The sequence below is a fragment of the Carassius auratus genome, chromosome 35 (assembly GCF_003368295.1).
Source record: "Carassius auratus strain Wakin chromosome 35, ASM336829v1, whole genome shotgun sequence".
Classification (NCBI taxonomy): Eukaryota; Metazoa; Chordata; class Actinopteri; order Cypriniformes; family Cyprinidae; genus Carassius; species Carassius auratus.
In genome coordinates this window covers 3,294,476-3,307,266 of record NC_039277.1, presented here as the reverse complement: position 1 = coordinate 3,307,266, position 12,791 = coordinate 3,294,476, and the positions used below count along the sequence as shown (strand labels likewise).

Genomic DNA, 12,791 nt, shown 5'->3' with positions numbered 1-12,791 from the left:
AAACAGGTGCCGTTATCATTGCTTTGCACAAAATGGGATTGACAGGCAAGGATTAATGTTGCATCTAAATGAACCATTTATTGGATCATCAAGAAGTTCTAAGAGAGAGGTTAAGTTGCTGTGAAGAATGCCAGAATCGGGTGTCAAGAAGGGCAGCAAAGAAGCCATTTCTCTCCAAGATAAAACTGACATTCTGCAAAGGATTGGACTGCTTAGGACAGGGGTAAAGTCATTTTCTCCAATGAATCTCCTTTCTGATTGTTGGGAGCATCTGGAATAAAGCTTGTCTGGAGAAGAAAAGTTGAGCGCTACCATCAGTCCTGCAGTCCTGTGTCATGCCAACAGTAAAGCATCCTGAAACCATTCATGTGTGGGGTTGCTTCTCAGCCAATGGAGTGGGCTCACTTACAATTTTGCCTAAGAACACATCCATGAATAAATAATGGTACAAAAACATCCTTGGAGAGCAACTTCTCTCAATTATCCAAGAACAGTTTGGTGGTGAACAATGTATTTTCCAGCATGCTGGAGCACCTTGCCTCGAGGCTAAAGTGATAAGTGGCTCTGGGTATATTAAATCATTGGCCAGGAAACTCCCCAGATCTTAATCCTATTGAGAATTTGTGCTCAATCCTTAAAAGGCAGATTGATACAAAAAAAAAAAAAAAAAAAAACACAAATTCTGACAAACATCAAGCATTGATTATGCAAGAATGGACTTCCATCAGTCCGGATGTGGCCCAGAAGTTGATTGACAGGACGCCCAGGGTGGCTTGCAGAGGTCTTGAAAAATAAGGATCAACACTGCCAATACTGACTCTTTGCATGAACTTAATGTAATAGTCAATAAAAGCCTTTGACACTTATGAAATGCTTGAAATCATAATATACCAACATCTGAAGAAAAAAAATCTAAAAACACAGAAGCAACATGATGTTTAATGCTTTTGTGACTCTCTGGCGGCGCGTCTGTGACGTAATCCCGCGCGACGCACGCTAGCGCGTTTGCGTCAGCGCAGAAGTGCCAGCATGGCGTTCACTCTGTACGCGCTGATTCAAACAGCGATATTATTAACTAATGCCATTGCGGTGCTCCACGAAGAGAGGTTTCTCAGTAAAAGTAAGTGCTTATGAATGGATTTTATCCTTCAGTATGATGATAGGTTTGCTTTGTCGTGTTGAGGTGTGTGTGTATTGCCACCTGGTTTGCTAGCCTCAAGTTTACGTCTACGAAATGTACAGGAAATGATGTAAACATGAGAATGGTAAATGTTTACACAAGCGATTATAACATGCTTTTTTAATTACCATGTTAGTTTTTGACATCGCCTGAATGGATCTAATAGTTATTAATTTAAGAACGAATTGATGTTGTTTTAGCTGGCTAGTCTGCATCCGTTCACCAGTATCATAAACTGTAAATGTGCTGACATAGGAAACAGTAATATACGGAAAAAAAATGTTTTGAAATTGATCAGCCCCTCGTGAAAGTACAACTTAGTTTTTTTTTTATCACTACATAATTCTACATGTTATTTAATAACGCCAATGACATTACTGTTTACAAATATTAATGATTACAGTGGGTCTAAACATTTACTTTAAAATAAAATAACATGAAAGCAATATACATGCATGCAAATGTGTACGAAGGAAATCAGCAGGAACAATACAATCATATAAGAAATGTGTTATCATTTATAAGTTTAAGAGATTTTACAGTAAAGAGAATAAGAACAGCAAGAAAGACTTATACATATTTAAATGAAACTTGTTCTTGTAAATAAAATCTTGCGAATACATCTGAAGACATTGATAAAATAAGTGAAGCAAAGCTTACAGAATACAGATCAACTGGGAATATAAGCAAAAATAGCATTTTGCAAGCTAGTTGGATAGATATTATGCATGATCTTCATTTGTACTTCTGTTATTTTGTTAGAGATTAAATATTTTTAGGGATTAACTATTCTCTTTTTCAAGTGAATAATAGCATACAGCCAAAAAACTATATAATCCTTCAGCCCTTGATGATAAAGATAAGATATACATCTTTATATGCATGCATATAGTAATTATAGCATGATAAGAATGCTCTGTAATTAACAAATGCATCATTTTCCAGTCGGCTGGGGAGCAGAGCAGAGTATTGGAGGTTTTGGAGATGAACCCGGCATTAAAGCACAACTTCTGAACCTTATTCGCTCCGTCAGGACTGTGATGAGAGGTTTGGTCATTTGTATAGTGTCAATACTGATGTTTACTAATTCCCATCATGTTTAGATCATGGTTAATCTATTACTAGCAAGAATAATTTATAGAGATACTAAATGACCTGTAATAGTTTTTAGATTTGCATTAATCTTAATCATGTTCTAGGGAAAATTGGGTCCATAAGTTGTTTCTGTGTTTTTATGTCCATGTGTTCCAGAAATCATTTAATATTAACATGGTTTCTCTTCTCCTCTTGCAGTTCCTCTGATAGCAGTAAATGCAGTGTGTATCGTCTTATTATTACTGTTTGGATGAAGAAAGAACCGATGGATTGCGGTGGATCAGGATCTGTTGTGGAACACAGTCAATCTGGCAAAGGAAAATGGACCGTTTTTGTATCCGTGGTTCTCAATGTTGCTCTCCTATGTCTGTACCCAGAATGATTTGATGTCAGTACTCTGGTAGTTTTTTACGAAACAAATACCAGTAAACATTTTTCCTTTTTTTAATTTTGTAACTTTACAGAAGCTCCTGTGTCTGTACATGCTGTTTTTGTAACATTTAAGGTGCGGTAAAGTGTCGATTCCTCAGGCATTCATGTGTTTCTTAGAACAAGCAACAATGAAATCAGTCAGATGGGTCTGCCGAAGCCATTCAGATTGTTTCTGGCACCTGATTTTTTTTTTTTCTTCTTATATATATATATATATATATATATATATATATATATATATATATATATATGAATGTTAAGTTCTCCATAACTAATCTTCCATTTCAAAGACAGCTTGGAAAATAAATGTTGTGTTTAATATATTTAAAGGCCTATTGATAAAGTCTGAATTTTAATAAAGATGTGCTCACTATACTGAGATGTAGTGTTTCTAAGGATTTAAAATACAACATCTTTGGTCAGACGTGTCTGAAATGTTTGACCAAAGTAGCCTCTAGCTTTAAGAGCCAGTCATTACACATTTCAGGTTTTGATGGAGTGATTGTGTCTTTCCATCTGTTATTAATGTGTCAATGTTGTGCCTTTTTTGTTTTAGAATAAGTGCATTACACTTCTAATAATTTTGCTGCCGAGGATCAGTCAGCATGTATTAAATCAGATGGTTTAATGTTATTTTTTTGAGTAGGTTATGTGATTAGAAGCATATGGAGTCCATTAACAACACTAGATTAGTCCATTAGGATTAAACTACCTTTTTATTAACAGTAGCCCAGACCACAGGATAAAACGCTGAATTACAACCATATGTTCAGAGCAGCGATTAAAGCCTGACCCTTTTATAATCTATGCTTAATAGTTATTACCAAAGATGATGTGTCTTTATACTTCTCCAATCCCAGGATTTATATTATCGCAGAGAAAAATATTTTTGCAGCAAAGTTATAGCTTATATATTAAGGTAAACGTATTTGTGTGTGTGTTTATGACTTATTTTTGTGCATTAATCATGAATAGTAAAACAACAACAGCAACACATTTCCAATATCTGTATAAGAAAGATATGATGTTCTCAGTGCTTTTTAATCTGCTATTAAAATATCCAGCGTATGTTTTTTTATTCATTGAGTGAATAATCTGCCATATACAACCCTCTTAAATGATTATAAACTGCCAGGGTGGAGAAAAGCCAGTGTGCTTTAGACAAGTAAATACATAAACAATGAAATACAGCTACACATAATATGTTAGAAGTTTATATAAAATACTAAACTCAATAGAAAACAATTAAATGCATTTTCGACAGGCATTACTCAAGACTACTAAATGTGAGACTGCACCAGAGAAGGACCCTCGCAGGAATGTAGTTCATAGAAATGTGTACAATAACTTATGTTGGTCAAATGTGTTTTATGCTTTAACAGTCGTTGTTTCATCCTCTTGTATTAGTTTAAATGTTATTAAAAACCTAAACTCAAATCTCTCAGCACTGCCCTCACACACAATCCTCTATTTACATGCTCTCTGTATTACTGAATGATTTGAGGCAATCTTCTTTACCTTATCCAAAGCTCTCGTTGTTTGGCAGCTCGTTTTAAATAAATGTAGGGTTTCCAAATCCTTAAAATTATGTCAAACACAGATGATGAGATTGTGTGTTGTTCTGAAGGCAAGTCATTGTGTTTAATCCAGAGTTCATGTGATTAAGAGCATTTATTGCACACTCGGAAACGCACAGTATGATACGCAAAATACTAAATCGTCAGTCAGGTTTATCTGCATGGATTTATTTTAATTTATTTTTGCCATTCAGCCCAACTGCATAAAAAAACTGCATGAAAACTGCATAATGTTGAAAATGATGATCCAGCACCTTTGATGTGTTGATAAAAGCGATTTACTGGATTTATACTTTTCTTTTTTAATCATACTGAATATTGTCCAGATGTAGTATTTGATAACAATTTTATTTGCTCAAACATTTTTATGAAACCTACCTATATTCTAGTTTTGATTAAAAAATAATGCATTAAGTTAGAATAAAAAAAAAAAAAAAAAAAAGAGGCTTTAATCTTTATTTTGGTGTATTTTTATATTCATAAAGCAAATTATACTGTAGGCCATCAAATTGTAGTGAAAACCATCAAAATCACTGGTGGTAGCTGGCAACTAAAAAAAAAAAAAAAAAAAAAAAAAAACGCTGGCTGGGAAAGAGTTAAGGATCCATATACATCATGATATAATCTTTTAAGATTTGCTTTTACTAAGCTCTGGGTCATATTTCACCGTAAAATAAAGTAAAAAATAAAATAAAAAAATTTTGCACAATAAAAATTAGGCATATTTTAAGATATTTTATTATTTATGACAATTAGTTATTTATTATTATAGACAATTAAGCATGACCCAGATGCATTGCGACAATGATAATTTCTGTTGGGATCTTTTCTTAATCATCATGAAATGCAATGTTTGTTTGTTTTTTATTGTTTATTATTGTTTAAATATTTATGAAATTCAAGATGGAATGTATGACTGAATTAGTTTATCATTTTAACCTGCTAAGAAACAAACAAACAAACAAACAAAACACAGATCAAACTGTTATTGCACAGGATGCCAGAGATGATGTCGGTGGAGCACAGAGTGCAGTCATTCTTAATATGCAATTAATTAAAACACAATTAATTGTGTTTCCATAATGTTTTTTTTTTTTTTTTTTTTGCTGCATAATAGTAATCATATTGACATTTTTTGCAGGCAAATACAGACCTGGTAATGAGGGTAAAATTAACCCGTCTCCTCACCTGACGTGTGATAGTTTTTTTTTTTTTAATCATATACTTCAACATCTCTTAGGATCTAAATAAAAAAGGAAAAAAAGCAATATTGGTACGGTTTAGTTTAATTATTGTTTAAATGTCCATTGTAACATTGCTGCACTCCATATGCATTTATTCTCATGTACATATCCTATCAATCAGTCTAGCTCATGAGCAATAAATAAAACAAAATCAAAAAGTGAGCGATGAAACCATATCGCCTTCAGTCGATTACAGTCTTATTTCCTTTAAAATGTTTTTATAGTGAGACTGCTAATAAAACACAGCATGTAGTAGTGCCATAAAAATATTTGTTGGTTGCTGTAATAGCAGACCATATGTTATGCTGAGATCATGTGTCAGACAGACTCATACTCTTTCTCCCAGACTGAGTATCTGTCCATCAGACATCTGGCTGACGGTTTGGTGTGAGCAATCACCTACAGGAAATCTGCTGTGGTCACAGTTTCTAGTTCAGTAACCGTCATATTGGACTGACCTGTGAAAATGCATGGTGTAATGGAGACTGTGAGTTGTGGGCAAAACAGGATTTCGTGATGAAACAGCAGTTTAATGTCGTTCAGAGCAGGACGTGGCATATTTCTTACCTTCAATGTGATTTTCAAGGGCATCATCATTTTTTTTTGATGGTTTGTGGTGCCATGTCATCTGCTGGTGTTGGTCCACTGTGTTTTCTGAGGTCAAAGGTCAACACAGCCGTATACCAGGACGTTTTAGAGCACTTCATGCTTCCTGGTGCAGATTTCATTTTCCAACAGGACTTGGCCCCAGCACACAGTGCCAAAGCTACCAGTACCTGGTTTAAGCACCATGGTATCCCTGTTCTTAATTGGCCAGCAAACTCGCCTGACCTTAACCCCATAGAAAATCTGTGGGGTATTGTGAAGAGGAAGATGCGATATGACAGACCCAAGAATGCAGAAGAGCTGAAGGCCACTATCAGAGCAACCTGGGCTCTCATAATACCTGAGCAGTGCCACAGACTGATCGACTCCATGACACGCCGCATGCTGCAGTAATTCAGGCAAAAGGAGCCACAACTAAGTATTGAGTGCTGTGCATGCTCATACTTTTCATTTTTATACTTTACAGTTGGACAAGATTTCTTAAAATCCTTTCTTTGCATTGGTCTTAAGTTATATTCTAATTTTCTGAGATACTGAATTTGGGATTTTCCTTAGTTGTCAGTTATAAACATCAAAAAAAAAAAAAAAAAAACATTTTAAATATATCAGTCTGTGTGTAATCAATGAATATAACATACAAGTTTCACTCTATGAATGGAATTAGTGAAATAAATCAACTTTTTGATGATATTATAATTATATGACCAGCACCTGTAAACATATTTGTATAATTGTCTCAGTAGTACAGTCAGTCTGTGTCTGTCTGTCTGTCTATCTATCTATCTAGTGCAGAGGTATCCAAATTCATTCCTGGAGGCCCGGTGTCCTGCAGAGTTTAGCTCTAACTTGCCTCAACACACCTGCCTAGATGCTTCTAGCATGCCTAGGAAGACCTTAATGGTTGGAGCTAAACTCTGCTGGACACCGGTCCTCCAAGACCTAGTTTGGAGAGTCCTGATCTAGTGGATGTACCCCAGTCACATGGTTTCTTTCACCTGTGCCAGCGAGTCATAGTTCAGCTCCAATCGTAGCTTCACCCCACCTGTGTTACTAACCGGAGGCAGCCAGTGATGATGATAATGTGATCATGCACACACCACGTTTCTGGAAGATGCCTTACCAGACATCACTAAAACAACCAAAATCAATAGTGTTTATTGAGTTCACACTAAGGTGAATAACAAAATCTAATATTTTCATCGACCAATTAACTGTCAGGCTCCACTTCATCCAATGAAAAGGTTCAAGTATTGACACAACTGAGCCTCAAAATGTCTTTCAGTATAATGTGAATCGTGTTCTTCATACAATTCTTACTTTTATGTGCTACAAGCAGAAATAAGCCGTGCAAGCAGAATGTCCAGATACTTCTGTGCGACAACAAACTCCTTCCCCACATGATTGAGTCGGGGAAGACAAATAATGTTTGTATTTCCTGTTTGTCGGGAGCGTGCTGTGGATTTGTAGACATCAGCAGAGAGGCCAGAGATGAGGCCGAGATGTGAGCGGTCAGATTGGATGGTATTCAGGTATAGATTTCATGTCATCTTAAGAAATAACCCAGAGCCCGGCTTTCCTCTAGCCTTTAGTGGAGATGTATTCAGAATCGAAGGCAGGCGGCAGCTTGAGAAATACCAAAGTGTTTAGCGGCCGAGCACCTTAATGGGTAGACGACAGCTTCTTTGACTAATCGCTTGGCAGCCTCCAGGACTATAATGTCGTCCCAGCGCACGATGGGGTTGTGTAAATAGATATCCTTTATGGAGAGACAGGAGAGAAAAAGGAAATAGAGCACTTCACTAATACATGTTTCACCTTCTGAATGTATCTGCACACACACACACACACACACACACACACACACACACACACACAATGATATTGGGATGTGTCACACTATATTATAAAACAGACTGTATGCTGCTCTCTAGTGTTGAATCAATGTTGGAATTACGCAAAATATATATTTTTTATTAGAAATATATCTGATTGTCCTATTTTTATCTTTGCATGTAAAATATGGTATATATTGGTGAAACATCAAAATCAAATGTATGAAGATAAAGCTTTTTTAAGATATTTTGCATTGTGACATTATTTTATACAATTTATTTTCTACTTTACTCTGAATCTTTATTCAGTATGTAAGCAGTAATTCAGATTCAAGCAGTAATTTTAAAATATGATTTATCAATCCAATTTATATTAAATATATAACTATTTTTATTTATTTTTTTACATTTGCAAAGTGCAGTTTTTAAAATTGACTACTTTGTTAATTTTGCAAATGTGTGTGTATATAATTTATTTTCTACTAGAAATTGTACTTTGAATTCAGTGTGTGGACAGTAAGTAAGTTTCAAGCAGTACTTTGGACAATACAGATTGATTTTCTGTACTGTATCACTGTAATAATTACACCAAAACCAGCAAATTTCTGCGTTTCTTTTCTCAGTTCAATATATTTATTTAAAATTACATCAACGACTAAATGTGTCAAGGCTTTCCTATGGTAAATCTACTTGAAGGATCCGCGGTATTTTGTAGGGAATCTTTGGGAATCTACTTAATTTTTTTTTTCTTTCAAATAATCTCCGCTGGTAGATGGCGCCAAATATTACAGTAAGGGAATTGCAGTGATACATTAAATATCGTTGTTTAGCATGAGAAATATTGATGTGCGCATGCGCAGTAAACATTGGTAGGAAAATCTGACGGGTAGGATAAAATAGGACACCGGCACTGCCACTGATCCCCAGCAGAAAAGACTACATATGCATTATGTATATATATCATATATATGAGATAAAAATAACTTTAAATCCTTTAAAATTAGTAATATTTTGAAATATTTGTACAATTTAGAATAACTGTTTTCTATGTGAATATACTGTTTATTTCTGTGATCAAAGCTGCAGTTTCAGCATCATTACTCCAGTCTTCAGTGTCACATGATCCTTAGCCTCTACATTATTTTTCTTCTCTCTCTTTTTACTCATCCAGAACTTTTGAGTGGTATTGTAATGCATCAGTTTTCACAAAAACATAAGCAGCAAAAACTTGTTTTCAACATTTTCAAAAAAGTTTTTTTGGTTTTAAAAAATAAACTCTTTGTACATTATAGAATATATATATATATATATATACTTTTGCGGATACATAACAGAACACAAAATAAATTAATTTCTAAATAATTGAGCAAATACTTTAATAACCGAAAAAATACAATAGAAAACTTATTCAACAATACTGATTAATGGTTTTATTCTGTCTGAACAAAGACACATCAGTTTTGAACAGTAATTGTATTTCATAAAAAATTAAGCAACAATTAACATTCAATGTCTACTGAAGAGTCTGATCTGGAAATACGGAAAACTATCTTCTGATTTTTATCTATACCTCGTATTAACCGTTTCTGGACAATATTGAGCTGCTGAAACATCTTGCCATGTTCAGACACAGACACTGGATCACAAACTGTTTGTTGACCGACAAATATGTTTCACTTTTAGAAAAGACATTTGATAAACTCTTTGTACAGTATGGAAAATAAAACTTTAATCATTGGAAAAGTAATTACATTAAGTGCTTTCTATACGGACAATTCAGCATTTCTCCATTAGCAAACGAACACCTGATGTTGTGATCAATTATCAGAATAGCGCGTGTGTTTCAGAGGACACCGGTCTCAGTGAGGAAAGTGCTAGCCTCCAGGATCATACCCTTCACATAAACACGTACAGTATAAAACAGAGTGAGAAAGTCCTGTGTGCTGAAGACGGTGTCGGCCAGAGCGAAGCCCAGCGTGGAGGGGATGAATCCTCGGCCGTACTCCACCATCCAGGTCCCGGCGCTCCACTGCACTGACGTGGCTTCTCCCGCCGCGTGCACGATCGTGTCTCCTGCCACCACAAACACAGACAAGCTTCAAGCCTCAGATCTCAAAGCACTGTTAGACTGAACTGTGTGTGTGTGTGAGGTATGGCTGTAGTACCTGGATAGTAAGTCTCACTTTTAGTGCTTCCTTCTTTCCACTGCCTGAACGTCCCAGAAATTATAGTGTCGGATATTTCTGCCCAGTAGCGACCTAAAGGAGATTAAAATATGAAAGCAATGTAAAAATATAAGAAATCCTAATACGGGAAAAAAAATAAACAGAAACACTCGTATTTGGAGTCAATGTTGCATTTACTGTAGAAGCATGAATAAATAAATAAGTATATATATAAAGTGTGTCTATATATATACTGTATTTATTATACTAAAACAGCACTGTTATATATATATATATATATATATATATATATATATATATATATATATATATAAACAGTGCTATTTTAGTATAATTTATATACCATTATAGTATTTATTAAGATTTTGATTTAATTATCAATTATATATATATATATATATATATATATATATATATATATATATATATATATATATATATATAGTAATAATAAAACAATATTACAAAAATATTTATTTTATTTTTCAGTTTTTCTGTAGTTTTATTAATTGTAATACTTCAATTTATTTTATTTTAGTTTCAGTTACTGTTAATGGTGATTCCCATTAGATTATCAATATAGTAATACAGTATTTTTATGGTAATAAAGAAAAAAATATTGCCATACAACTTTTTTGTATGTTTACAGATTGTAGTGCTTAATTTAAAGTAATAACCTCACAGTGCAAAATAAATATATAAATATAAATCATAATGATCTTACAGTACCCTTCATGTTCTGGAAGCAAAATATATCTTTTTATGTCTTTCTTCACTTTTAGAGGACAAATAGGGCCTGGGGATGTTCTTGACCCACCTGAGTGTCCGCCTGTGTCCACGGCTGTCCCAAACAGCAGCACATACTCCGTGAGAGAGGCGTGCAGCAGACACATGGAGCCCATCCAGCCGCCCGCGTTCACAAACACCCACTGCAGGTCCTCATCGGGCAGGATGTGACCCGGGTACCTCTTCCTCAGCTCCAGCACCACCTTAGAGAAGGCTTGCTCGTGGTCCTGGCCTGAGGCGCACACACACACACACACACACACACACACACACACACACACACACACACACACACACAAACACACAAACAAAAACATCCATCCAGCTTTATTTATCAGACGAGTGACAAGCTATTATATGAGTCATTATGTTACCACTGTGGTATCTGCTCAAAACATTTTAAACAACTCTTTTATATAGACAATAAGACCATGACTTTGAAGCTCTTCGTTGCTTCAAATTGTAAATACTTGTAAATAATTTCTATAGAGACCAGTTATCGCAATATCTTAGCAGCAGATGTTACTTCAGAATAGAAACAGGGTATATGTGTGTTTCCTCACCTGCATACTGTTTGGCTAACCTGGCAACGTCTTCTTTTGTAAAGACATACTGTTTATTTGCCATCCAGTATCTTATAAACTGAACAGACAACACCAGAAAACCAAGAACCACCACCGTTTTTAAAATAACTCTTATGAAAGACATCGTGACCTGACCACAAGTGACTGTCTAAAAGTAACAGGCTGCCTGAGATCGCAAAAGACATTAAACACACTTCGTTCGGACACACGGCATGGCACACATGAAAAGTGACGGACGCTGACGCGAGGTGACGTCACGCCTGAGGCAACCAATCGGCTCCCACAAATGGTGAGGTCTAGTCCAATGAAATCGCTTGGGAAGCTGCACGGAAGAAGGCGGCGCGAAGGTGCGTCATTATCATCAACATTGCTACTAAAATGCGCAAAATCTACTCGCGCTCTTTGTTAGTAGTAGCTACAGTAAAGCACATCTAATAAATGAATGTATTTATGTATGCGGTATTATTTATATTCTCGAGGAAGCTGTAGACTTGCCAGCGCTGTTCGGGTTCTTCATCTTTAGAAGCCACATGCTGCGTTTAACGTGCGCAGCACTGTTCACTTGAGGACACTTAGGGAGGAAGATCAAATTAAAACTAAATTGAAATTCTTAAAAGAAGGAATCAATTAATTCATGTTTAAAGATCATAATCGGGTAGATCACGTAATTACAGGGGAGTCTTATTAAGCAGTAAAATGGACAGTATCAGCAAACCCATGTTTGATTCAAAAGATTAGATATGCCGATATCACATATGCAGATTTATTCTCTAAGCTTTGAACTGTGCATGATTCGGAGACAAATCTACATGTGATGTAACGTTATGAGCTCTTTTTGTTTCATACCCCTGTTGTTTGAATCTTGTTTGAATACTCTAGTCTAGGAGTCACGTGATGGCGGGCTGTGCAGCGGTCATGTGATTTAACTGAATCATTTTACAGAATCGGTTCGTTCGGACAGTTTACGTCAATTAACTGTTTCATACAGATTCACCAATTAGGCATCTCTTTTCAAGTCCATTCGCGGAATCATTTCTAAGAAAATGATAATATTAATAATAATAATAATAATAAAAATACTATTGTTTACTACAATGTTTATGTTTCCCTTGCTATATATGTATCCAAGCTCTATTGATGTTGTAACATTACCTCACACAGAAATATTTAATGTATTTTTTATTTCAAATATATAATAGGTAATACGGTTTAATCAAACTGTAACTGATTTTTATTTTTATTTTTACCTTAGAGAATAATTTGTAACAA

The 12,791-nt window shown here is 35.1% G+C and overlaps 2 protein-coding genes across 2 annotated transcripts; one reads left to right on the top strand and one right to left on the bottom strand.

Annotated features, from left to right (window-relative positions):
- The first annotated feature begins 971 nt into the window (after nt 1–971).
- Nucleotides 972–2,592, top strand: LOC113054038 (immediate early response 3-interacting protein 1-like). The gene is made up of 3 exons (XM_026219316.1): nt 972–1,120; nt 2,126–2,227; nt 2,474–2,592. Exons 1-3 carry the CDS (start codon nt 1,030–1,032, stop codon nt 2,527–2,529), a joined length of 249 nt encoding a protein of 82 aa, XP_026075101.1. The 5' UTR covers nt 972–1,029; the 3' UTR covers nt 2,530–2,592.
- Nucleotides 2,593–9,373: 6,781 nt separating this feature from the next.
- On the bottom strand, nt 9,374–11,786 carry LOC113054037 (sigma non-opioid intracellular receptor 1). Its single transcript, XM_026219315.1, has 4 exons — nt 11,502–11,786; nt 10,970–11,170; nt 10,132–10,224; nt 9,374–10,039 (listed from the first exon to the last, which is right to left on the bottom strand). Exons 1-4 carry the CDS (start codon nt 11,644–11,646, stop codon nt 9,810–9,812), a joined length of 669 nt encoding a protein of 222 aa, XP_026075100.1. The 5' UTR covers nt 11,647–11,786; the 3' UTR covers nt 9,374–9,809.
- Between the last annotated feature and the right edge of the window lie 1,005 nt (nt 11,787–12,791).